Raw genomic sequence first — 27,811 nt, 5'->3', positions numbered from 1 at the left:
TTCAGTACTTGTTACTGTGCAGTGTGACAACTCAGAGTATTAGAGACAGTAATAATCATAAATGTATAGCAAGAACAACAAAATTGTGATGCATTGACAGTGTTATATTCATACATGTACACCAAGCACCCCACAATTCTTAACAAGCCCCAAAACATCCAACGCCAGGTACAGCAGAGTCCATCACAATGCATTACTGTGGCTCACTGTTAAAATGCTCTTGCAAAGCCTCCCTGAACTGTATCACTCGGTGTCAAGTTCTTCTAATAGCCCTTATGTCTGACTGTTCAAACTCAGCCAATAGCCACTCTACCCCTTCCCTATCCCCCAGGGGCAAGTTTCGCCCCTTTGCTTCACAGATATTATGCAGGACACAGCAAGCTGCTATAACCATTGGATTTTTTTCCCCACTGAGATCCAATCTTGTGAGTATACAATGCCAGCGTCCCTTCAGTCGACCAAAAGCACATTCAGCTGTCTTTCTGCACCTGCTGAGCTGGTAGCTGAATCTTTCCTCGATGCTGCTGAGGTGGCCAGTATGCGATTCCATGAGCCAGGGGAGAAAGGGTTTGGCTGCGTCCCCCAGGACCATTATTGGCAGTTCAACATCGCCAATGGTAATCCGCCGGTCAGGACAGAAGGTCTCTGCTTGTAGCATTCTGAACAGTCCTGTGTTCTTAAAGATGCAAGTGTCATGCACCCTCCCTGATCAGCCAAGGTTCGTGTCAGTGAAGCATCCCTGGTGATCCACCAGAGCCTGCACAATCATGGAAAAGTAGCCCTTTCTGTTGACATACTCTGTGCAAGGTGGACCAGTTCTAAAATAGGCACGTGAATGCCTATTTGCAATAGGCATTGCTGCAAATCCATCGACTATGTCCAACACATTGCTGAGACTCTCAGTCTGGCATAACAGGTGGTGATTAATGGCTCCAGGTGCTTGCATGACAATGGCCCCCATAGTGGATTTTCCAACTCCAAAATGATTCCCACTGACGGGCAGCAATCCAACGTTATAAGTGTCCACAGTACGATTGCCCCTTGCTTCTCCACTGTCAGTACAGCTCTCGTTCTGATGCCCCTGTGCTGGAGGGCTGAAGTGAACTTGGGACACAGATCCAGGAACACGGCCTCCCACTGCCAAAAGTTCTGCGGCCACCGTTCATCATCCCAAGCGTACATTACGGTGCAATCCCAGTCACTGCTCATTTCTCAGGCCTAGAACTGGTGGCCCACAATGTGCTGCTGATCTGTGAATGCCATCAACAACCTCGAATAGGTTCTCGGTCTGTCCCCCAGCAATCTGTCCTCTAAGCAATCATCATGTTCTGCGCTGATTCGATTCTTATCGTGGCTCTGTAAATACTGGAGGATTGTGTAGGAGGAAGGATGGACAAATAATCCAAAATGAAGAGCTGATCTAATAACTAATTAGTTTATTACAACAAAGAGTCCTGTGGAACCTTATAGACTAACAAGATGCCAAATGACTCTTTGTTGCTTTTTACAGATTCAGACTAACATGGCTACCCCTCTGATACTTAGTTTATTACAGTAATGCCTAGAGGTCTCAGACAGTGATCAGGACTCTATCATACCATGTACTGTACAAATAATGGTGTCTGCTATTAGTTTCCCCATGCCCCCATCAGCTACATTATGTAGGTAAAATAAATCTTATAGGAAGCATCTTTAGTGTACCACTTGGATTCAACCTAAATTCTTAATTATCACGAAGAAAAATTTCTTCAAAAGTAAGGAAAGTCTTGTTAAGGCACTGACTGGAACTCAGATTTAGGCTTTAGTCTCTAGTCTCAGCCATACTATATGCTTCCTGAATCCTGAGTGATTATGGTCAAGCCACTTAATCTGAGAGCTGTTTCCCTATCTGTAAAGGTTGGGATAATACTCCTTTGTCACCCAGGATGATGGCAAGGTTTGCTCAGAAAACGTAGCTATGAGCACCATAGAAGAGTCTATACATTAAACAAGAAAAGAAACCCCAGGCTTAGCCTGGATCTCATTAGAGCAGGGAAAGGAAAAGAATTAGACCAATAGTGACAGTAGAATACCAGAAGGGAAATTCAGATAGCTGAGCTACATTTTATCCTTAAAATTTAAATTTCTCTTGAAAGTTTATCCTTCTTTAACTCTTAAGCTTTCAGGGGCATGGATTCTGCAGTGTATTTACTGCTTTCGAAAAGCTGTCCATAGTCCATTATTTGTGCCACAACCTTAAGAGAGAGTTTTTACACAAAAGGTAAAATCCTGGCCACTCAAAGTCAATAGAAAAATTTCCAATGGAGTCAGGATTTCCTCCAAAGATTTTAGTCAAGACCAAATAGCCTTGTCTCTTTGCCAAGCAGTATTAGTTTTGGAGTGAGTCAGTTTCTTGCTGAAAGAGAAAAAGAGAGGTTTCATGGACATGCACATCAAACAGCTATGTATATTTATAGCGCATTTCAGTATCACCTTCATCATAATAATATAATCATAACTGCACTAATCCAGAGTGTGTTTACCTCAGGGAGACAAACTATACTGCAAAATATGGCAACCTAACATATAGCTCTTCACACCCATTTTGCTAAACAGAACTCCCTATCCATCTTTCAACAGTAAATTCTCCATTACCCATAAAAAAAGATTTTAAATAGAGAAGTGAAGCATAGCCAAAAACATACAGATGTAAGTAACGTATGAAACATCAATTTAGGGGTTATTCACAAGGCAATTTACTAGCATTAGTATCATTATGTCAAATAAGCTAAATTGAAGAAAGTCCACTGTGATTCCAAATAAGAGTGGCTACACAGGGGGTAACATCAAGATAGCTATGGCAGGGTAGTTATACTGGTACAGTAGTGCTGGTAAGTTTTCCTGTGTAGACAAGCCTTTAGTCACTGCAAAAAAGGAAGAGTAACTGGAAAGTTAAACTGAAGTTCAATACAGACCTCTTTCAAAGCAATTTATAAACCAGGTTTATGCCACAGAATAAGCAGTAACAGAACATCTATCATGGCATGGGATCTAGATGGAAAATTGTGTTTCTACCATACCACTGTGACAGGAAAACAAAAACAAAAAGAACAAAACCCCCACACACAGGTGTGAATCAAGACATGCATACCTTGCATTATTTACTTTGTCAGTATCATTATTAAGGCATGAAATAGATAACAAAATATATTCCCCCTTTGATATTGGAGCAGGAGTGTACACACAACTAGAAAAGCTGAAGTAACAGCAAGAACTGGGGGGGGGGGGTGTTAATTACACCAACAGGAGAGCTCTCTCCCATCAGTTCAGAGCAGCTAGAGGAGAGCTTACAGAGGCCCACCTTCGTCTGGGCAGGTGCACCACAGTAAGCCCTCTAGTGTAGACATTGCCTAAAATGGGGCCTTGCATCACATTGACAGTGCCTGCATTCTATTCACCACAATTTATCCTTTTGAGAGGGTTCCTAGAGTGCCTGTGATCCAACACATCCAGAGGCGGAATCTCTGTTACTACACAAATTATAGGATCTTTTTCACCAGAGCAAAGTGAGCGTAACACAACTGATCAGATATGGTAGACTGTGCATTCACTTTACACAGGTATAAATAACTTAAGGCAAAGGGCAACAGAAAAATCAGGCCTTCAATGTCTAATAGAGTGTAATCTACCCGCACCAGAGTAAATACAAAATTTGATGACGTGGGTTCTGTAATTTTTATGGTAATGTTCAGCAAGTATACTGTTGGGAGCAGCAAGTTTTCAAGCCATCCCAGACTTATTTACGTTGGGATTACAAAGAAAGCATTTGAATAGTGAAACCACTGACAAGAATGAAGTCATACTTTGGGGAGCTGGAAGAGAAAACTATTCCCACCTGCAACAAATGCCCCTTCCTTATGAGCAATGGTGGATATTTTCACAAGACCTCTGTTTTTAAAATTTGAACTACAAAGAAAAACTAAGCAGCAGCAATAACCTCAGAAGTCTATGTAAATTATTGCCACAAAGCAGATAGAGGCATTTAGAAGAGATTTGAGGTAAGTGGATTTTTCCTTTGCACTTTAATGAAAATTTCTTACTTCCTCCTCTATAATTAAAAGACTTTCCTTCCTGTCTGGCGCATGCGTGTATATATATATCGAATCAAGCCCATCCACACAACTGGAGAGTTTAATATGAGCCACTGTCCAGCAATGGAAGCTGAGCATCTTGTTAGGTCCACTTTACCTTTTAAACTCCTATAAACCTTCTTATTCAGTTAGTATTATTCTTGTTCCTCCATCAACATCCAAGAGTATCCAGCTTTACAAGTCATGGGTATGACTGGGTCTCATCTTTAGAGATTACTCATTGTGTTCCACTATTAGTGCTATTTGTCTACTAGTATACCTAGTGCTTCCTCCATCTCCACTCCTCACTGCCAAAAAATTCCCTTCGCATGTTTTCATGGAAATCGAGCCATCCCCTAAGTATTCTTTTCTCAAACATGTGTCAAATCTACTAGACTTTTTCTAGTTGACATGGACTTGGGTCCTACAGCGCCAAGCTGTCATTTGAAGAAGTTAGATTCCCAATCTCGTCCCCTGGGCTGACAGACGGAGCATGCTGAACGAGACGGGACAGCTCTGCCTCTCTGCACCAGTGACCCATCAGATAGGTTCTGAAGGAAACCCTGCCTCTCTCAGAGAGGAAAGCATTTTGGATGAACACACATAGGCAGAGAATCTGCTGACAAACATTCAAGTCGAATTTTAAGGAGAGGAAAAAAAAACAATTTGCCAGCGTGCGGTCTTTCTTCAGCCCCCTTCACTGTGTGTCAGGAAAATGTTTTTGCATGGTAGAGAAGATGCTTATCCTATGAGGATGCACATGCAGATGTGCTGCTGACTGAGAAGCTGGCTTTGCCTCCAGCAATGCACAGCTATAAACCTAGTTACATTCATTTTATTGAAAACAGACCACCTTATAAATTCAGTGACTGGGCTGTAAATGTTAAAATTTCCCTCCACACTTCAAAAAAGTCTAATTTCCAAATCCAACACAAGAAGAATGTGCTTTGGTTCCAGCCTCTGCACGCACACATACAACAGCACAAGGCAGACTTCTCTGTAGGTGGCCCAAGACGTCTGCATTATTAATGGAGCTAGTTACCTCAAACAAATGAGGTTTCAAAACCAAATATGCTTGGGGGGAAGGGGGATGTTTCCACATGGTGACCACAGCTTCAAGGGAGGTCTACCGCCAACACAGAATCAGAAGGCTTAAACAGCCCTAGTGCATTACCTCAATGAGGTATCTGAAAAAGTTACCTCCGAAGCCTGCGTGATGGTAGGTGTGATGCTTGGTTTAAATTATTCTTTCAGATGTATCAGATTTGCTTAACTAAACAAACATACAAAGAACAAAAATGACAATTCATTAGGTATATGGATTCTGCCAACCCTTGTCCCCCCCCTCAGGCAAAAGGCTGAATGAAAAGAGGAGCATTACCTTGAAGGTCAATATATTTCATCTCTGATAAACAAGCAGGAGAGGAAGGCAGAGGGGGGAGTTCCAGGGTAAAATGCCCTCCTCCATAAACTCAGACTCCTTGCCTTAAGTCCCATTAACTTGGATGTAGGACAATTGACTCAAGCTCCTCTCTCTCAGCTGAGCTTAATACTCATCTCTACATTTCCCCCTCCTCTGTAGCAGATGCTGTCTCAGGTGAGGATGCCCAGAAGAAATACATTTTTGGATGTACTGGCTAAAGCTCCATTCATGACAAGACAAAGTGATGGTGGTAGAAAGTGGGAAGCATTTGAGAACGGGCAGAAATCTGTCAGAGCAATACTGACCCTCCAGAATTTTACTGGACTTATTGCTGCTCTTTAACATGCACATCTCAACACAATGGTCAGAAACACCTTCCATTTTTTGCCAGCCAAACAACTGCAGCTTCCTCAGATATGGACCCAGTCATGACAACTCATGCTTTCGTCATCTCAAGGTTCTCTACTGCAGAGTGGTATACCTTGGCCTGGCTGTGATCATCACAGGGTAAACTGGAGTCTTGACAATTTAAGCAAAATTGCTGACTTATCTTTTCCAATGCCTTGCTATAATAATGGAGGCCATCAACCAGCCTAATTTTTTTTTATTATTATTATTATATCCCTGCTATCAATGGAAAGGAGCAGAGAATTTGGTTCCACAATGGCTACAAAAGGTGCTATTCTTTTAATGGACGCCCAGAAATTCTGTGAGCACATTATGAAACCATAGATCAGGAGTGTCAAATCCATTAACTGGGGAGCACAGAATTTAAGGTTTTCATTATGGGGTAAGCTGGAACATACGTTCAGGACTCTATGCCACCTTAAATCCCCAACAGATTTCCCACCAATGTGAACAGCACATTGGCACACAGATCAAGGACAGATTATGGTATGGACTTCATTTAGTAACCACAATGAATTATTTGGCCAGTACTTTATACGTTACAGTTCTGGGCAACTGCACTTATATTTCCTTCCACAGTCCCTCCAGGGCACTCATTCTAGGCTCCCAGCTCCTCAGCCGTCACCTCCCTTGGTTAGAGACCTGCTGCACAGCTCCCCATCTATATTGTGATATCCCGAGCAAGCCAGACTGCCTAAAAGACCAGCCAGTATCTGTGCATTGCTTTCTCTCCAGAGGTTATAAACAGGATAATGCATGCAGTTGCAAGTTACCATAGCTCTTCATCAGCAAGAGGATTTATCCTCAAGGTGAAAGCATTTCAGAGAAATGCCTTAAAAACCAATACAAGAACCTACACACATGCCTTAGATCATACAAACTCAAACCTCAGGCGGCTCTGGTAGGTGTCAGCCTCCCTGAGGGTTTTTTCACCTTCCACTGCAGATGGAACATGGGTCACTTGCAGGTTTAAGCCAGGGTTATCAAGCTATTAAAATTAATCACACTGTTAATAATAAAAAAACATTTATTTAAATTTTTTTTATGTTTTCTACATTGTCAAATATTTTTATTTCAATTACAACACAGAATACGAAGTGTACAATGCTCACTTTATATTTATTTTATTACAAATATTTGCATTGTAAAAAAGAAATAGTATTTTTCAATTCACCTAATACAAGTACCATAGTGAAATCTCCATCATGAAAGTGGAACTTACAAATGCAGAATTATGTACAAAAAATAACTGCATTCAAAAAAAAAAAACAATGGAGAACTTTAGAGCCTAGAAAGTCTGCTCAGTCCTACTTCTTGTACAGCCAATTGCTCAGACAAACAAGTTCGTTTACATTTGCAGTAGATAGTTCTGCCCATTTCTTGTTTACAATGTCATCTGAAAGTGAGAGCGGGCATTCATATGGCACTGTTATAACCAGTGTTGCAGGATATTTACATGTCGATATGCTAAAAATTCGTATGCCCCTTCATGATTCAACCACCATTCCAGAAGACATGCATCCATACTGATCATGGGCTCTGCTAGATAACTATCCAAAGCAGTGCAGACTGACGCATGTTCATTTTCATCATTTGAGTCAGATGTCACCAGAATGTTGATTTTCCTTTTTGGTGGTTTGGATTCTGTAGTTACCACATCGGAGTGTTGCGCTTTTAAGACTTTTGAAGGCATGCTGCACACTTCATCCATCTCAGATTTCAGAAGGCACTTCAGGTTCTTAAACCCTGGGTCAAGTGCTGTAACTGTCTTTAGAAATTTCACATTTGACAAAATGCAAAGAAGGTATCAATCTTCAGTGAAAGTGTTCTTAAAAATCAACAACGTGCTGGGTCATCATCTGATACTACTATACATGAAATATATGGAAGAATGCAAGTAAAACAGCAGGAAACATACATTCTCCCCCAAGGAGTTCAGTTAAATTTAATTAATGCTTTTAAAAAAAAAAAAAAGAGCATTGTCAGCTTGGAAGCATGGCCTATGGAATGGTGGCCGAAGCATGAAGAGGCATACGAACGTTTAGCATATCTGGCATGTACATACCTTGCAATGCCGGCTACAAAAGTGCCACACGAATGCCTGTTCTCACTTTCACGTGACATTGTAAATAAGAAGCAGACAGCATTATCTCTTGCAAATGTAAACAAACTTGTTTCTCTTAGCAACTGGCTGAACAAGAAATAAGACTGAGTGGACTTCTAGACTCTAAAGTTCTGCATTGTTTTGTTTTTGAGTGCAGTTATATAACAAAAAAATGTACATTTGTAAGTTGCACTTTTATGATAAAGATTGCACTACAGTACTTGTATGAGGTGAACTGAAAACTTATTTTTACAGTGCAAATATTTGTAATCATAAATATAAAGTGAGCACTGTACACTTTGCATTCTGTGTTATAACTGAAATATATTTGAAAAATGTAGAAAGACATCCAAAAATATTTAATACATTTCAATTGGTATTCTGTTTAACAGTGCAATTAAAACTGCCATTAATATAATTTTTTTAATTGCAATTAATTTGAGTTAATCACGAGACTTAACTGTGATTAAACTAGGGCTGTCGATTAAACTAGTGTAAATGATGGATTCTCTAACTTGAAGTCTTTAAATCATGATTAGAGGGCATCAGTAACTTAGACAGAGGTTCCGGGGATCTATTACAGGAGTGGATGGGTGAGGTTCTGTGGCCTGCAACGTGCAGGAGGCCAGACTAGAGCAGGGGTAGCCAACCCATGGCACGTGTGCCGTAGGCAGCACGCAAGCAGATTTTCAGTGGCACTCACTCTGCCTGGGTCCTGGCCACTGGTTCGGTAGGGCTCTGGCTTTTTAATTTATTTTTAAATGAAACTTCTTAAACATTTTAAAAACCTTATTTACTTTACATACAACAATAGTTTAGTTATATATTACAGACTTATAGAAAGAGACCTCTAAAAACGTTAACATGTATTACTGGCACGTGAAACCTTACATCAGAGTGAATAAATGAAGACTTGGCACACCACTTCTGAAAGGTTCCGACCCCTGGACTAGAGGATCAGGATGGCCCTTTCAGAACTTGACGTCTATAAAACCCGACACTGGGTTTTCCCCATGGTTTCAAGTTCATAACTGTTTCTGATTCAGAACTAGAACTAAGAATAATTCAGTCTTTCCTTCATACAACTTGGCCCTTTGATCTTGACCTCATGCAGCAGATGATCAGCAGACAATGGCCCATGCCTCAGGGCATGGCTTCAAAAGGCTGGGGTTTTTTACATAACCAGAGGTGGCACATTTGCCTTCACCTGCCCATAGATATTCCTAGGCAAACCACTCAACGCAAAGTCCATTCTTGGCTGGCACATTGTTCAATATAGTCCTTGAAGTCTCACATGTTTTATCTTCCCCCTCAAGAGGTTACATACAAGCCCAGCCCACAATAATACATAAAACATTCACTTAATACAATGAACTCTAAAGATTATTGAATTAATTTTAAGTAAGTCCCAAAAGATATTGCTGGCAATTGCCACATCTATCACACTTAATTGTTGCATTCAGCAAGGGAAGAGTGACCAACTTTAGAACCAGCAACATTTCTATCCTGCTCCCCCCGCCCCGCCTGGCCAATAATCTGTATTTCCTCCCCTAGCAACACCTGGCTCTTTACTCAAACCACTTTCCTTATTCAATCCACTACAATGGTTACCAAAGAGTTAATCTTTAAGTGTCATTTGACTTGAGAGCTAACAACCTAGTGAAATGAGATGAAGGCAGGTTGCACCTCTGGACTATTGTTTTAAGGCAAACTGAGGCAGATGTGTCTGCATTGGTTAAGCTCAGTTCACACATTTGCACATCTTCACAGCCATGGAAGCTAGAAATTTATTGCTTATACACATTTTCCTGGAATCACAGGCTTGAATCCAAACCAGACTAACTTCATTTTTCATGATTTCAAGGCAAATACTGTACAATGAATTTCATTAAGTTTGTGGGCAGATCTTTCAAATGTCAAACAAAAAAAATTCCAGTGTCTTATCTGCTCTAAATGGACATTTCTCTAACATCACTTTTCATGGAAGAAACGAGAGACTCTGGGTTAAGCCTGCCTCCAGGGGTGGCTCCAGGTACCAGCACACTAAGCGCGTGCTTGAGGCGGCAAGCCACTGGGGGCGCTCTGCCAGTCGCTGTGAGGGCGGCAGGCAGGCAGCCTTCAGTGGCGTCCCTGCGGAGGGTCCACTGGTCCTGCGCTTTCGGCGGACCTCCTGCAGGCATGCTGCCGAAGGCAGCCTGCCTGCTGTGCTTGGGGCGGCAAAATGCCTAGAGCCGCCCCTGCCTATCTCACTACCTTTCAGTGTCCTAGCTGTCAGATTTTGAATGGCATCGTTTAGCCAGAACACAATGGAACAGTATTCTGGTTCCACTACACCACTATGCCCCACCCTCTGAAGTATGGGGGTGGGGTGGAGTGCCATGCTGGTGGGGGCTGACACTGCACTTTAAGACTACATCACTGCATAGTCTCACCTCAGTTATTTTATTTCAGTGGTGCTTTATGTAGTTTGTAAAGCACTTGGGGACTCTTTAGGATCTAAGGCCATGTCTACATCTAAAATTTTGCAGCGCTGGTTGTTACAGCTGTATTAGTACAGCTGTATAGGGCCAGCGCTGCAGAGTGGCCACACTTACAGCAACCAGCGCTGCAAGTGGTGTTAGATGTGGCCACACTGCAGCGCTGTTGGGCGGCTTCAAGGGGGCTTCGGGGAACGCGAGAGCAAACCGGGAAAGGAGATCAGCTTCGCCGCGGTTTGCTCTCGCGTTCCCCGAACCCCCCTGCAAACCGCAGGGAAGGAGACCTGCTTGCTCGGGGGTTCGGGGAACGAGAGAGCAAACCGGGAAAGGAGACCAGCTTCGCCGCGGTTTGCTCTCGCGTTCCCCGAACCACTCTGCAAACCGCAGGGAAGGAGACCTGCTTGTTCGGGGAACGCGAGAGCAAACCGGGAAAGGAGACCAGCTTCGCCGCGGTTTGCTCTCGCGTTCCCCGAACCAACCTGCAAACCGCAGGGAAGGAGACCTGCTTGCTCGGGGGTTCGGGGAACGCGAGAGCAAACCGGGAAAGGAGACCAGCTTCGCCGCGGTTTGCTCTCGCGTTCCCCGAACCACTCTGCAAACCGCAGGGAAGGAGACCTGCTTGTTCGGGGAACGCGAGAGCAAACCGGGAAAGGAGACCAGCTTCGCCGCGGTTTGCTCTCGCGTTCCCCGAACCATCCTGCAAACCGCAGGGAAGGAGACCTGCTTGCTCGGGGGTTCGGGGAACGCGAGAGCAAACCGGGAAAGGAGACCAGCTTCGCCGCGGTTTGCTCTCGCGTTCCCCGAACCACGCTGCAAACCGCAGGGAAGGAGACCTGCTTGTTCGGGGAACGCGAGAGCAAACCGGGAAAGGAGACCAGCTTCGCCGCGGTTTGCTCTCGCGTTCCCCGAACCCTCCTGCAAACCGCAGGGAAGGAGACCTGCTTGCTCGGGGGTTCGGGGAACGCGAGAGCAAACCGGGAAAGGAGACCAGCTTCGCCGCGGTTTGCTCTCGCGTTCCCCGAACCACTCTGCAAACCGCAGGGAAGGAGACCTGCTTGTTCGGGGAACGCGAGAGCAAACCGGGAAAGGAGACCAGCTTCGCCGCGGTTTGCTCTCGCGTTCCCCGAACCATCCTGCAAACCGCAGGGAAGGAGACCTGCTTGCTCGGGGGTTCGGGGAACGCGAGAGCAAACCGGGAAAGGAGACCAGCTTCGCCGCGGTTTGCTCTCGCGTTCCCGGAACCACCCAGCAAACCTCAGGGAAGGAGACCTGCTTGCTCGGGGTTCGGGGAACGCGAGAGCAAGCTGGGGAAGGAGACCAGTTTGATTACCAGAGGCTTCCTCAGGTATGCTGGGATACCTGCTTATTCCACGGAGGTCAAGAAAAGCGCTGGTAAGTGTCTATACTTGATTACCAGCGCTGGATCACCAGCGCTGGATCCTCTACACCCGAGACAAAACGGGAGTACGGCCAGCGCTGCAAACAGGGAGTTGCAGCGCTGGTGGTGCCCTGCAGATGTGTACACCTCCTAAGTTGCAGCGCTGTAACTCCCTCACCAGCGCTGCAACTTTCTGATGTAGACAAGCCCTAAATTTCAGACTCTGGGCTGCCAAATTGAGGTCAGAGGAGTTATATGAGGGGTTACAGAACTAAGAGGCCCACTAAAGAGACACCTGTCAGCACTATCATAATCTACATTCAGACAAAATCAGAAGAGGAAGACAGTTCTCACTGACAGGAGAGTGTACTGATTGCAACTTTCAAAATACTAAAATCCCAATACCAAAACAAAAACCATCAAATTCAATAACAGCTTTAAAGAAAATTCTTCTCCTCCTCAATCCCATATTTGTTACCCTTTCCAGTTTTTGCACCTTTAATAGCCATAACTAATATCCTATCAATTCACTTGGTCTGTATGAGCAACTAGTGCACGCCATGGAGTTCTTGGAAGTTTGCACGTACTGTTATCTTTAGTAGGGAGGTGCCACGCAGAGAGACAACATGTTGTCTCAGCATGCAATGCTCCTTTTTGATAAGAGTGGAGAACAGCTCAAATCAAAAGGAGCGTTGCCAACTGGTACCTGTTGTCTCAGCAGGTGGTGCTGTGCATCTGTATTAGAGCTGATTGCAGCTGCCTTCATCTCTGTTTTATGCAAATTTGCTGCAGCAATTAGGCTTCTGTCAAGCTGCCAGAACAGTCAACCATCTGTGTGTAGATCAGGACACAAACTTCATCGTTTAGGAACTTGTATTAAAAACACCTGAACATAATTTATGAGCAGTATTGGAGTTCTCTCCTCTGAAGAGAGCAAATGTTAAATTAAAAAAGCCACACACCCACAGTCCTGATATAAGTTGTGTTTTCTGCTGTGACTTGATACTATTTCTTTGCAGATTTCAATACCACTGAAGTTATTCAACTCAGTCAGGGTTTTTACAGCCCGCAGGTCTCTAGAGGGGATAGCAACATACCCCCAGTAGTTTAACAAGCACTTGAAAAGAGGGTAAGGGGAATCTTGTGCTGAACTGCAGGCCTGGGAAGTGGGATATGGCTCTGCAACAGACTCACTTTGTGACCTTGGGCAAGTCACCTCCCCCTTTGTAAAATCATGATCATCTTTTCTTTTTTCCACCCTTTGTCTGTTTTGAACATTTAGATTATAAACTTTTGGGGGGCAGGGACTCTCTCCTATTGTGTATATACAGGGCCCTAAACTCAGCCAGGTCTTTAGGTGTTGTTATAAAAAAACAAAAATAATCCATGTGGAAAGAAGGCAGTGTATTACAAAAAGGTAGATGAATTATTGGAATAGAGGTTATTCCTCTTTGAGCAGGAAGTTGATTTGTGTGGCCTTGCATAGACTTAGAACGTGATTTAAATAAAAAATAATAATATACAGATAATGCCAATGTCTATTTATGCATTTTTATGTATTTAAATTTTCATAGCTGCAGGAAATTATGGAGGGAATCAGACAACAAGTGACAGACAATTTAATGACAACAGATACGGAGATTCAAAAAGTTAAAGCTTTAGAACTGTTAAAGCACAAGTTTCAGCATCACATCAATATACAAAATAAATATCCTTAAATCAAAATCTCATAAGTCCTCCAGCAGCAGTTTTCTTACTTAGCCTTTGTAAATTTCAATTATTATTGATGAGGAAATGTCCACTGCGCCATACACACACAAACCAATGAAAAAAACATTTACCAGCATTTACCAATACAAGACTAATCCTTCCAGGCTATCTTTAAGAGCGTTTCAGATACCTTTGACAGGTTGAATCTTATACATTTATAAATACACTACCACCATGCCATATATAGACTTCACAAAGTTACACATCCAAAAGGACTGTACTCTCCAACACTCTATGGCAGCGGTCCCCAACCTTAGGACCGTGGCGGCGGTTCAGCATCTGCCGAAATGCCACTGAAATTCAGCGGCATTTCAGCGGCAACGCCTCTGGATGATGTCACTTGTCAGCGGCAAGCAGCGTCATCCACAGGCGTCGCTGCAGAAATGCCGCCAAATTTTGGTGGCGTTTCAGCGGATGCTCGACGGCCGGCCAGGACGCAGGCACATTTAGATGCCCCCGCGGGCGCCATGGAGTCTGCAAGCACCATGTTGGGGACCTCTGCTTTATGGATTCACTGCTTTCTACAGCAGTGGGGTCCTCTCCTGAAACAAGCTACAAACAAGTCTGAATTTTAAAGGCAGAGAAGTTAAAGAAAGAGGAGAAACTTTTTCAAAAGATTAGGAAGGGGATCTCTGCTGCCACTTAGGTAGTTGTGCGTGAAGTCCCAATCAAAGACCTCTGGTTCCATAACACTGTCATGATGTAATGATTTAGGACAGTGAGGACAATCAAGCCACCACAGTTGGTGTCATGGCTGCCATTATACTATGAAACACTGATTGCTTTTTAAATGAAAAAAGTTCTCCCACTTGAAATTCTTAAAATTTCTTCCATGTTATTCTGTGGCTCCTAAAAACAGACCTGTTTTCTAAGCAGAGCATAACCAATATTTAAACAGTACAGGAAATAGTGCTATTTTAACTGAAAATAAATCTGTCAGCAAGGAGTCACAGGGAGAGCTACACTTCAGACTTTTCAGGTTCTTATTAAAAAATATAAATTAAAGTCAACATGTTCACTTCATTTGCAACATCTGTTTGCTATTTCATTATTAACACACATACAGGGGGCCCCCCAATTCAGGCTGGGTTCACTCCTAAAAACCTTTCAGCTATATTGCATTATAATTGGTCTAAATTGTACAGAATAACAGAAGTATTACCAAAAGAGTCTGAGTGCGCTAGGTCACAAGCAGAGAGATTTAAAGGCTTGCAGAGCTTTTGGACTGGGGTACATTTTGTGTAGGAAGAAGACAGTGTATTTTATAACAGGTTAAGCAGGGAGAAGTTATGAAAATACACACTTCTTAAAAACCTTACAGACTGCTGTGATCTGGTCAGGTTCAGTACCATTTGATTTCAGTGGGTTTTGGATTTGATCTATAGTGTAGTACCGCAGGCTCCACCTTAAGAGAGGTCTATGATTGTGTGGCAACAGTGAAAGTCATCCAAAACAACTTTAGTTCTACTTTATACCACTGCCAACCTCTTCCATGTGACCTTTTTACCTTCTTTAAGGACTCTGAACCGAATTTTGTTGAAGATATTTTCATAAGGACTTCAATAAGTTCACTCCCAAAGAATGAGAGGCTCTTTAAGACAGGGAAGCCACTATATTTGTTCAGATTGCACCCAGACTGAACTACAGCACACCAGGTTTATATGTTTGTCGAGACACTAAAAGATTTTCAACACCCAGCAGAAGCCACTGAAAGCTACTTGGTGCTGATCTCTTTTTAAAATCTGGCTATATATGTGGTCTTTTGCACTTAACTCCACCATGCTCTTACCATGAAAATCTCATAAGGTTCTGTGTGTAGGCAATATGTATCTTTGATATAGTTACTGTATTTCTAACAAAAGGTATGTTTGGACAGGTGTACCAGTAATGGCCTTTGTGCATCCACGAGAATTAACACAAAGGTGGAGTTTGGTTTAAATGATATTGCAGTGTCCGATTAAGCGTAAGGGAGATTAGTAAACTGTTTTGGAGTTGGTGATTACCCCATGTTCTTTGGGGAGAAGACTGACAGTTTCTGGCTCTTCTTAGTGAGACACTGAATTGTTAATATTAGAATCATTAGGTCTTTCATCTATGGATTGTGAAGTGCTTCACAGAGGACAGCAAGTATTATCCCCATTTTACAGACAGGTAAACTAAGGTACAAAGGTGAAGTGACTTGCCAGGTAGGGTTGCTTGAGGGTTCTTGACTGTGCATGTCCCCGCTCTGTAGTGTTTGGAAGGTTGGGTTTAAACTGAACCTTAAACCTTGAAAATCTGAAGTTAGGAATTGAGGGGGTTGGTCCCCAAAGGGCACATAATATTAAGGATTTTTCAACCAAAAAAGAAAAGCTAGCTCTCAAATCAATTTGAGAGATGGGGGGGGGGAGGAAATTGCTCAGAAGTCTTAGTGGAGTGTGCACGCTCCATAAAGAGAGAAATACTGCTCCTCCAGTGCACAACACACACCTCACCAGACATGGCTCTCTATCACCCTTCATTTGAGCCACAAGAGCTGAATATGTCAATAATCCCCCTGCGCCACAATCAGCAAAATATCTCTCTCCACTGAGATCAACCAATTTGGAATTTCTAGGCCAAGTCATTTGACCAGATAAAAAGTTAGAAGGTTTAATTTTTGGAAAATTCTACTTCAGATTCTGAACACTATTTACTAGGTTGCTTCTGGAAAGTTTAGCCCACAGTAGATATCTTGTCCTAAGAATGACACTTAATGTTTCAGGTACATCAGCTTGGTTTAGGTAAAGATAGGGTACATGTTAAAGTCAGGTTGAAGGCTGAAGAAAGTAGTGTCCTTACATAATGTACTTTTTGATGGATAAATGCATTTATCCAACACAGATATCTTTAGGAGGGACGCCAACTCCATACCCTACTCATTACCATTCCTTTCAGGCAGGAGTTTGAGCAAATTGATAAGCATTACACTGGGTTCTGAAGGTCAGACCTGGGCTCTGACAAGATAACACGCAGCAGCAAGACACCTCTCTGCATAACACGCTAAGGTTTGTGTGTCCAGGATAGAGTCTCTTCTGTCCGGAGAGAAAGAAGTCTCTACCTCACCCTCCCTTTCTCCTGATTTGCCCCTGCTTTCTTCTTGGCCTACATTGTTACTGAGTAGCTAGTAGAGTGGGGTCAATTGGGTCAGTACCAGGCTGGTCAAGGTTTCCTGCCAGGTCTCAGAGATGCAGACGTTTTGTCTAATCAGCTTGTGAAAGATACTAGCTTAGCTGACAAGCAACTTTGCATTCCTCAGCAAGACCTTAAAGTGTCTGGCTGTGGATACCTACTCACTTTGCCTGCTGCATTGTGGATGTGGGGGGAAGTTAAACGAGCTGGCTGTGTGCCTGCGAGACAAAGCACCTGAGAGAAAAACAGCTGGCTGGAGCTTAACCCAGGCAAGAAAGAGGTGGTAAGCTTAGATTAGCTAATTTAGACCCCCACAACCATACCAACAATCAGGGGTATTTGCCCTTCAACTGCAAAACACTACAATTCCAAGATTCACTAGATCAGCTGTCTCTGCTCCATAAAAGCTAGGTAACAACAGGAAGGTCTCTCCACTCCTGGCTAGTTAGAAGACTAGACACACTACTCTGAGAAGGCTTGGCAACCACAGCCCATATGTTTATCAGCTACTGTTGCTTGCTCTACCTCTAATTAATGGTCAAGATCAGTAGAAAAGACCAGAATAAGATCTAGCCTGACTTTTCTTAGCCTGATGCAACATAACCTGACAGAAGCCTATTCACCATATCAGAAACTAAAAAAGAGGAAGGAGAAGGAAGAAAGTAGCAGGGAGAGAGGAACCATCTCCATGTGTGAGCAGCCCAACACTAGGGGAGTGAGAACAGAGACCAAATGATTATTTTCTTATGCTTCTATTTCTGTATCTTGGCACCTTTATATTGAGTGGCATGGGGTCCCAGAATCTACAAATGCCTCCTATGCCCACACTGATATTAAATGTTGCCTTCCCAGCTCAAGGAAAGGTGCTCCAATGGCATTTTAAGGAGGTGGTTCTTAACAGGTGATTGGTGAGGGTTTAAGAGGACCACAGCGGAACAGTTTAAATATCAATAAAGTATCAAGCAGAAGAAAAATAAGAATTTTATCAGAAGTTAAAATCATTAAAAAAATAAGTTAACCAATCACATTCTAAAGTAGGCCCTGGTCTTGCAAGGAGAACTGTACGGTAGACTCCTACACCCATGAGGAGTTGCAGTTCCCTTTGCACGATCTTGGTCTACAAAGCAAAAAATATGCATGTTTGACCCACAAACAAGATGCTGTTTTACTGTCCCTCACTCCTTCTCATCCACAATCTACACAAAGCACAACATGCAGCAATAGAATCCATAAGACACTCACTCGTGAACTCTGTTGTCTCCATACAAGTCACTTAACCCAAAGCTGACATAATGCCAGTGCTCAGGAACATTCAACGCTGGGTTTCCCAAGTTCCTGTACATGCTAACGTAGTCCAGAGGATCTGGTCCCCCCAACCTGTAAAAAAACACAAAAGGAAGCTCAGTATAATATTGGAGAAAGACAATTTTAACTGTTTTACATGCTCAGTATCATTAGTCCCATATATATTTTTTTTAAAAAGAAAGTTATGCAGACAAAGGTGAATTTTTCCATGTATTATCACAACTGTCTTGTTATGACACTTTCAGCTGTGCTTTTTATTTTCATGGGAGTCTTGAAAGGCTGTCTTATGCTAAATGAATATGCAGTCTGCACAGATGCTGGTATGAGCCTTTCAGACAAAGGCCTGCTTCAAATCACTGCAAGTGACAAAAATGAAATTAGCATACTCGAATTCCCTCTGGAGAAAATAAAGAATAAGGCCAAGTTAAATCCAGAGTTTTAAACATAGCAAGACAGGGTGCTTGCATCTCATATGCTGAGTGTTTTTAAAGTTAAAGCATGAAACTGTCTGGAGGACCATTACTAAAAAAAGTTTCTACAAAACACTCAAAATGATTGAAAAATAATAGAAAAGTGGTGGTAGCAATACTCACACTGCAAATCTTTAACTCAGTTCAGAAATGTATACTCCCACTTTTTCTAAGTCATTCTGTTTCTTAAAGTAGAATTAGAAAAGATTGAGTTTTAAGAGAATATTGCATATGTTTGAAAACAAACAAAATGTGAATACCGGAGACAAAAGTCATTCTCTCTGCAAAGTTATGTTATTAATGTCCTCTAAGTACACTAAGAATGTCAATTTAGAATGACTTAAAAACATATACCGCAGCATCAAGCTAAATATTAGAATTGGTTGCATAGTGGAACACTACTTACAGTCAGAATATAGCAACTAGCAGACTATTTAATGGAATAATCCATTTTATATAAAAATGGAATTTGCAGAATTTTACTGCTGTAAGATGAAAAAGAAATTTGGTTGACATTAGCAAAGTTAGTAGCCTCATTATCAATTTGTAGTCACATCTGGCTGTGCAGAGAGAAAGGTAACTCCCCCGTTCACATGAGAAAACGTGTTAAACTGTTTTCCTTGCTATTTACACTATCATAAAACAGAAAGGACAGATGAAGACAAGAAGTAACAAGATGTCAGCCAAGTTTATGGAACAGAGCAAATAGCTGTTTAACCATTTCCTGTCTGATCTACCTGTAAAAAGATCCAAACAAAAAAGAGGCAAGAAACTAAAATGGCCACATACAACCATCTCTCTTCTTATACCCTAGCCCCTAACTCTTTGTATGTTGTCCGGTCAGGCCTCAATCCTGTAATTTACTGCTCACAGGCATATCAGGGCCCTAGACTGTAATTGCATCAGGGCAGAAGCTTGTCTGTAAGCACACTTAAGTACACTCTGCATGCTATACAAATAATTCACCAGAACAATCCATATGTTGCATAAATATCTGAATCATCATTATTTTCGGCCTTCCAAATACCTCTTCAAATACTGTCCTCGGCAGGAGTATGCTATAATGCACGCTTTGCAATTATACTATAATCTTCATTTCTCCATATAAAGGTTCCGACAAAAAGTTGTGATAAATGGAAGTGTTTAGAATTTTTTTGAAAATTCTAATTGCATAAAGTTAACACGTTAGCATAGGAAATAAATGTGTTACACCACGTTCAGTTGGATAAGGGATGTGAGCAATAAGATTAGCCTCAGGGAGAAACTGTACTTGCATGAAGAATTCCCTGTTGACCAATGTTAAACTTCCTGGGCTTCTGTCATGGAGAAATACCTGAAAAATGTATTCAGCTAGAGCAGTGTTTCTCAAACTATTTACTATTGGAGGCCCTCAATGTGTTATGTGGGCTGCATCCAATATTACCTGTATGGCTCTGAGGATGTCATATAGGCCGCACCTCTGTGCTGACTGGGCCGCAAGTTGAGAACCACTGAGCTAGAGCCTCCTAAGGGATGATTAGTGAAAGGAGGTAACATGATACATTCATTAGAATAGGAACTAATATAGCACTACTAGAAAAATGCCTTGAAACGATAAAATATGGCAGGAAACAGACTAGTGAAAGAGTGAAGCTGAAACAGTCACCCTCAATTCTACAAAAACTTTGAACACTTTTCTACTAAAGCAAGGAATACAACTAACAATGCTGCTCTATTGCCTGCAATTTTATGTTCTGAAGGAATGTTACTTTGGAAATATTTAACCACTTCTCTTAATAAGGGCAATCATCTGAAGATTACAAAGAAGAAATTTCCACTCACATAGGTACAGGAGTGCTTCCAAAAGCTCTGAGAGCTATCTGGATTAATTTCCAAAAATATGCAAATGAAACATGTTAAAAGGACACACCTGTCGCATGAAGTATTTTTCATCCATCAGTTTTTTCCCCCCTCAAGAGGTAACATGTCACTTGGTTTTGCTGGATGTTTACATAGATACTTGCCTTGCTTTGCAAGCCAGAAAACCCTTTAAATACTGCAATACTCTTTAAAAAAAAAAAGTTGTGAATTTTTTTGTTTAAAAAGAGACTATGTATAATTAAAAACTGATTAGCTTTCCAATATTATTCCTGAGGCACTGAGCTATTTCTTCTTTTAATCTAAACCAGTGATACTCAGACCTCAGTGGTTCAGGAGCTAAGTTAGAGATCAACATTACCCAAAAGAACCACAATGCTGTGAATTCATTGTTCCATTACTATATAAAAATAAAATGTAAATGAAACAATTATTCTCACAGCAAAACTGACCAAATAATCTTTTATAAACTATAATTGGTTAATAACATAGTAAAAGCATCCTGATTTATTAATAACTTAAGCTGGTTAATAATTACATCACACCATGTTTTAATATCATGTGCACATTAAAGAGCCACTTCCAGCTCACAAGCCTCAATCTGACTATCACTGATCTAGCTTACGGCCCAGAGGGATGAGGGCAGAAGACAACATATGCACGAGTGAACAGCAGCAGTGAATTCAGCAAAGTTTCCACAAATGTTTAAAGACGCCCATGAATAGGTCATCTCCCCTTCATTACACTAGGTCTACTCTAGCCCTTGTGCCAAAATCTCCTCTGGGAGGCAGCTGTGGAGTATACATTTGCACCACTGGTGCTCTGTTAGTGCTAGAGGAACTCCCACTATTATAATGATCACCAATTAAACCGCACACATGGTAACAATGGTGATAAACATTAGAGCCCACCTCAGATCTGACCACAGAAAAGCAACAGTATCATCCCTGCCATTAGCTCCTTTCCCAGGATCTAGGAGGTTAGTGCACACAGATCTCATTCAATCAGCACCTTGGTATTTATTTATTCCCAAAAACCAAAGAGGGCTTCATCATCATCATCACAGATCCAAATCTATCTTCGTCTCACACAAATCTTGAGTCATTCCAGTCGACATTGGCATAAACTGATGCCAGAAGAGAAATACTGACTCCTAAACAGAAGTGACTGGAAATTCTTGTCGCACTTGAATGCTTAAAAGGAAGGCATCTAAATCTATATTGCAGCAACTGTAGTGACCTGATCTGCTCACTTACGTTAGGTATCAAACTTGGACAATGTTAGCCTGCACTCACACGGGAAAAAAACCCAACCATTTTTATTCCAAGCTTCCTCAGATATTCCACAATTTTAGATCTACATCCCCGATTTGGATTAGCAGCCAATGAACCTACAAGAATCAGACTCTTCTCCAAAAAGCACTGGTCTAGATTCTCACAAGAGCAGCACATCTTTCCAAGAGTACCAGTCACTGCCTGGTTCTGTCAGAGATGGGTACAGGAAGAACCACTTTTCTATTTCTACCTAGCCAGAGGAAGATCTGATGAAATTAAAGGGAAAAATGCCAGAATGCAGAGAGCCTTAATTAAACTTTTTCAAAGCACCAGAAAAAGTTCTGCAGGGAAAAATCCTAAACCTGCACCAGCCAGGATGACCCACTACAGATTTCCAAACCGGGGTCTGTGGCCCGCAGCTGTTCGCAGAGAAGGGACAGTGTGCCTCGGCCTGGCTCTCCTTGGTGCCAAGTGAGGGCAGATTAAAATGAAGAACAAGAGTAGATCACAGAATTAACTCCCCTCAGAACAATGCACCACCTCATGACATGCCCCGATCCTCTCTCACAGGCCCAGGCAACTCTTCCCACTCAAGGAACCTCCCCCAGCATCTCCCTTTCCCACTCAGGGAGCCCCCCATTCAAGGCCCCCTAACCTGGTCCAGCCCCCCATTCACCCAGGGCCCCTCTGGCCCAGCCCCCCCAACCAGGATCCCCTTCAGGGAGCCTGCCCTCCGAGACAAGACCCTCCCCATCCTTCCCCCCAAACAGGGAGCCCAGCCCTGCCACTCAGTATACCCCCCATCCCACCGCTCCCAACCAGGGCCCCCCACTCAAGATCACCCCCTCCCACTCAAGGCCCCCTAGCATGGCCCAGCCCCCTACTCACCCAGAGCTCCCCCCTCTAGATCCCCACCGTCCCGGCCGCCCAGCCCCCCCTAACGCTCAGGGAGCCCCCCCGCAGGATCCCCCCCATCCCGTCCCTGCCCCCTCACGCTCAGTGCGACCCCCCAGCAGGATCCCCCCCGTCCCGGCCCCCCCCACGCTCAGTGCGACCCCCCCCCGCAGGATCCCCCCATCCCGTCCCGGCCCCCCCACGCTCAGTGCGACCCCCCAGCAGGATCCCCCCCGTCCCGGCCCCCCCACGCTCAGGGAGCCCCCCCGCAGGATCCCCCCATCCCGTCCCGGCCCCCCCACGCTCAGTGCGACCCCCCCGCTCAGGATCCCCCCCATCCCGTCCCTGCCCCCTCACGCTCAGTGCGACCCCCAGCAGGATCCCCCCCGTCCCTGCCCCCTCACGCTCAGTGCGACCCCCCCGCAGGATCCCCCCCAGCCGCCCCGCCCCCCCCCCGCTCTCACCAGTACTTGAGGATGGCGGTGACCTGCAGCGGGTTGGGCTGCTCGGGGTAGAGGCGGCGGCACTCGCCGTAGATGCCGTGCAGCCCCGGGGGGAAGAGCGCGGGGAAGGAGCCGGGCCCGGCCCCGGGGGGGGCCCCGCCAGGCCGCGCGCCCTCCATGGGGCCGCCGCTCCGAGCGGGACGGGCTGGGGGGGGGGTCCCTGCGCCGCGCTCCGGGGGGAACCGGCCCGCCCGGCCCAGGCGGCTGCTCCGGGCTCCGGCTCGCCACACGCCCGGCCCAGGCGGCTCCGTCCACCGGCGGCTCCCGAGGAGGCGGCGCCGGGCGGGCCTGGCTGTCCGCACTTTGACTGGCGGGCGGCCCCGCCAATAGCAGCGCAGGAGGCCAGGCCTCCTCGCCCAGCCGGGCTCCACCCCCTGCTGAGGCGGGGGGAGGCGCGTGCGCGACCCCTAGCGGCGGCGGCCTGCGGCTGCAGCAGCGGGAGGGAGGAGAGTGAAGCCCTCTAGGGGCGGGGCTATGGGAGCAACTGGGGGAGATGGGGCGCTATGGAGCCCTGTGTGGAGGAGGGAGCTATAGGGGCCCTGTTGCAGAGGAGGAGAGTGATGAGGGCCCTATGGAGACAAAGAGGGGAGGAGAGAAGTTATGAGAGTTGGACCTATGGAGGGAGAAGAATGGGGGCCCAATAGGGCAGGAGGGGAGCTATGGGGACTCTTTGGGGGAACACTGGAGCCCTATAGAGGAGGAGGAGAGGTGTGGGGGCCCTATGGGGGGGTGATTAGGAGGAAGGGGAAGAATACACCCTATAGGGAAGAATAGGGCAGGAGTGGGAATTATAGGAGCCACATGCTGGAAGAATGGGGCCCTATAGGATGTGAGTAGAGGAGTGGGTGGGGAAGCTATAGGGACCATTTGGGAAGAGGAATGGACCCTAGGATTGGAGAACCCCCTAAGACTGGTAATATGTTCCCATAGAGCAGTGGTTCCCAAACTTTAACAAACCACAAACCCCTTTCACTAAAATATCATATTTCGTGAAACCCTCCCCCAAAATGAATACTTCGATGGATTTTCTCCTTTACCTGAGCATAAATTATAGAAGCAGTGATCCTGGAAATAACTTGTGTTTTTTATGACATGCTTATTACACACTATTTATTATTACATGATTATTTTTCATTACATTGTCAATTTTATTACATAATGAAAACAGCAACATTCTTCCAAGATTTTGTAGCTCATATCACTTCAATTAAGCCTCCTATATGTTTCATCAATGAGTACCAGACATGAAACAACATGAAGGTATTTAAGAAGACAACTCAAATAAAGAGTTCTTCCGACATGCATTTGGGTCTTCCAGTCCAGGCAAACAACACACAATTACAAGAAAGCTTAAACTTCTTGTGCTAGGAAGTCATGGTCACAGGGCTCAGGCTGCCAGCCCCCAAAGATGGCTCCATGTCCCGAGGGATGACTCCACCATTACAGAATTTTTTTCTGAGAACTCCCTGATACATTTCACGAACCCTCAAGGGTTCACGAACCTCAGTTTGGGAACCACTGCCTTAGAGACTATGAGGTCCTAGGCAATTCTGGTGGCTACTAGACTCCAAGCACAACTAAGAGACTGTATTAAGGCTATAGGAGACCAACTCATAGTTTTCAGTGGTGGCCCATTTTTCCCCCTAATCCCACATGGTGACCTACACTAACAGCAGCTGGACCAGGGCCAGTACAACCATTTAGGGCACTGGCATTTGGGGAAGCGCCATTTTCTTTGGCAGCGACCACAGCAGCCGGATCTCTGGCCGCTCGGTCGCTGCCGGTATTTAGGCGGAGGGAGCTGGGGCAGGGGAGCGCGGCGAGGGCCGCCTACAGCAAATAAGGGGAGGGGGGTGACACGCAGGGGAACTCCCTGCCCCGCCTCCTCGCCAAACATGCCGTGGCCGCTTCACTTCTCCCGCCTCCCAGGCTTGCGGTGCCAATCAGCTTAAGTGCTGCAAGCCTGGGAGGCGGGAGAAGTGAAGCAGCAACGGCATGTTTGAGGTGCTCATGCTCGTGCGCGGAGCAGGGGTGAGCTGCGGCGGGGGGGTGCCTCAGGGCGGAGGGTAGGGGGTGGGGAGCTGCCGCAAGGGGAGCGCCTCAAGGCAGAGGGGGGGAGCTGCCACGGGGGGAGGTGCCTCAGGGCAGGGGTGTGGGGGGGGAGGGCACAAGGTGGAAGTTTCGCCTAGGGCACGAAACATCCTTGCACCGGCCCTGAGCTGGGAAATTTGTGACACACACCCTGCTCTTTTGCCATGTACATTCAGAGTGGGAGGAAAATACCCAATGATCCCTGATCAGGTGTTAATTTGGGTGTCTGCTACAGAGTAGCACAGGCAAAGACTTCATCTTGGCGACCCATAGCCCAGGGGTCCTAAGTGAAGCTACATGGCATCCTACACATCCTCCTCCCCATTCTCCCTCATAGAACCCCATTCTTTCCCCAAAGGGCCCAGATAACTCCCCTCCTCCTCTCTTAGGGCCCCATTGCATGCTGAGATCAGAGCCTGCATCTCTATATTAAAGTTGAGGGCAGTTACAAACTGCTCTTGGAACTCTGCCCAGTGTGCACCAAGTTGGTAACTCTTGCCATAGATGAACCGAGGCAGTGTCTCTCTGAGAACCTTCCTCTCTGCTGTCAGAACTCACTTGATAATTGACACACCCATAGAGATTATTGTCCCTCAAAGAAGTTGTAGACTCCCAGACTGCTGCACTGGGCAATACAGTATGGGGAGGAGGTGAGCAGCCCTCAGTGGTAAAAGAACAGGCTAAACACTATTTAGAAAAGCTGGACATGCACAAGTCCATGAGTCCAGATATAATGCATCCAAGGGTGCAGAGGGAGTTGGCTGATGTGATTGCAAAGCCATTGGTCATTATCTTTGAAAATATGTGGCAACTGTGGGAGGTCCCATATGAAGGTGGATAGAAAACTGGCTAGATTGTCGGGCTCAACGGGTAGTGATCAATGACTTGATGTCTGGTTGGCAGCCAGTATCAAGCAGAGTGCCCCATGGGTCAGTCCTGAGGCTGGTTTTGTTCAACATTTTTATTAATGATCTGGATGATGGGATGGATTGCACCCTCAGCAAGTTTGCAGATGACACTAAGCTGCAGGGAGAGGTAGATACGATAGAGGGTAGGGATAGGGTCCTGAGTGACCTAGACAAGTTGAAGGATTGGGCCAAAAAGAAATCTGATGAGGTTCAACAAGGACATGTGCAGAGTCCTGTGCTTAGGAAGGAAGAATCCCATGCACCACTACAGGCTGGGGACCGACTGGCTAAGCAGCAGTTCTGCAGAAAAAGACCTGGGGATTACAGTAGACAAGAAACTGGAAATGAGTCAGCAGTGTGCCCTTGTTGCAAAGAAGGCTAATGGCATTTTGGGCTGTATTAGTAGGACAATTGCCAGCAGATTGAGGGAAGTGATTATTCCCCTCTATTCAGCACTGTTGAGGCCACACCTGGAGTATTGCGTCCAGTTTTGGTCCCCTCACTACAGAAGGGATGTGGACAAATTGGAAAGAGTCCAGAGGAGGACAACGGAAATGATTAGGGGGCTGGGGCACATGACTTATGAGGAAAGGCTGAGGGAACTGAGGTTATTTAGTCTGCAGAAGAGAAGAGTGAGGTGGGATTTGACAGGAGCCTTCAACTACCTGAAGGGGGGTTCCAAGAGGATGGAGCTCAGCTGTTCTCAGTGGTGGCAGATGACAGAACAAGAAGCAATGGTCTCAAGTTACAGTGTGGGAGGTCTATATTAGGAAACACTATTTCACTAGGAGGGTGGTGAAGCACTGGAATGGGTTACCTAGGGAGGTGGTGGAATCTCCTTCCTTAGAGATTTTTAAGGCCCAGTTTGACAAAGCCCTGGCTGGGATGATTTAGTTGGTGTTGGTCCTGCTTTGAGCAGGGGTTGGATTAGATGACCTCCTGAGGTCTCTTCCAACCCTAATATTCTCTGATTGTAAGACCAGCTCAGTCAGGGTGGATAGTATTAGAACATCAGCAGCCTCAGCAGCAGAGGATTTTGTCTTAAGCCCCTGCCTGCACACTCAACTTCTCCCATGTCTCAGTCTTAGGCCGAGCAAATATGAACAGGTTGTAGGTATTCAGGATTGGGAACAGAACACAGGAACCTTATTGTCACTTAGCAACCTTAATGGTTTTTGTTGTTTTAGAATTCCCCACCTTTAATTACATTGCTCCTATTTTTCCTTTGCATAATTAAATCAGACATTTTTAAAACTGTGATTTATCAACTGTCTAACCAAGGCTTTTGCCTGCATACAACACAAAGTGAAGTACCAGTCTACACTAGAAACTGGAGTCAGGGCTCTGATCCTGCAAAGTCTTGTGCATGTGCTTAAGTTTATACACTTATGAATAGTCCCATAAGTAGGGCTCTACCAAATTCACAGCCACGAAAAACACGTCATGGACCATGAAATCTGGTCTTTTGTGTGGTTTTACACTATACTACACAGATTTCACAGAGAAGACCAGGGTTTCCAAAACTGGGGTCCTGACCCAAAAGGGAATTGGTTCATGGGGTTACCAGGTTATTTTAGGGGGAGTTGCAGTATTGCCACCCTTACGTCTGCGCTGCCTTCAGAGCTGGGCATCCAGCCAACAGCTGTTGCTCTTCAGCCTCCCAGCTCTGAAGGCAGCACCCTGCCAGCAG

The 27,811-nt window shown here is 44.8% G+C and overlaps 1 protein-coding gene across 1 annotated transcript in view; it reads right to left on the bottom strand.

The window, feature by feature from the left end:
- Positions 1-23,241, bottom strand: part of SUFU (SUFU negative regulator of hedgehog signaling) — a 118,204-nt gene extending 94,963 nt beyond the window's left edge. Inside the window, 2 exon segments of the mRNA XM_030568507.1 lie at positions 18,062-18,196; positions 23,084-23,241. Of these exon segments, the coding sequence (XP_030424367.1) occupies positions 18,062-18,196; positions 23,084-23,241 (293 nt within the window).
- Between the last annotated feature and the right edge of the window lie 4,570 nt (positions 23,242-27,811).

This window comes from Gopherus evgoodei, chromosome 7, assembly GCF_007399415.2.
Source record: "Gopherus evgoodei ecotype Sinaloan lineage chromosome 7, rGopEvg1_v1.p, whole genome shotgun sequence".
In the NCBI taxonomy this organism is placed as follows: Eukaryota; Metazoa; Chordata; order Testudines; family Testudinidae; genus Gopherus; species Gopherus evgoodei.
This window is presented reverse-complemented; position numbering and strand designations above follow the sequence as displayed.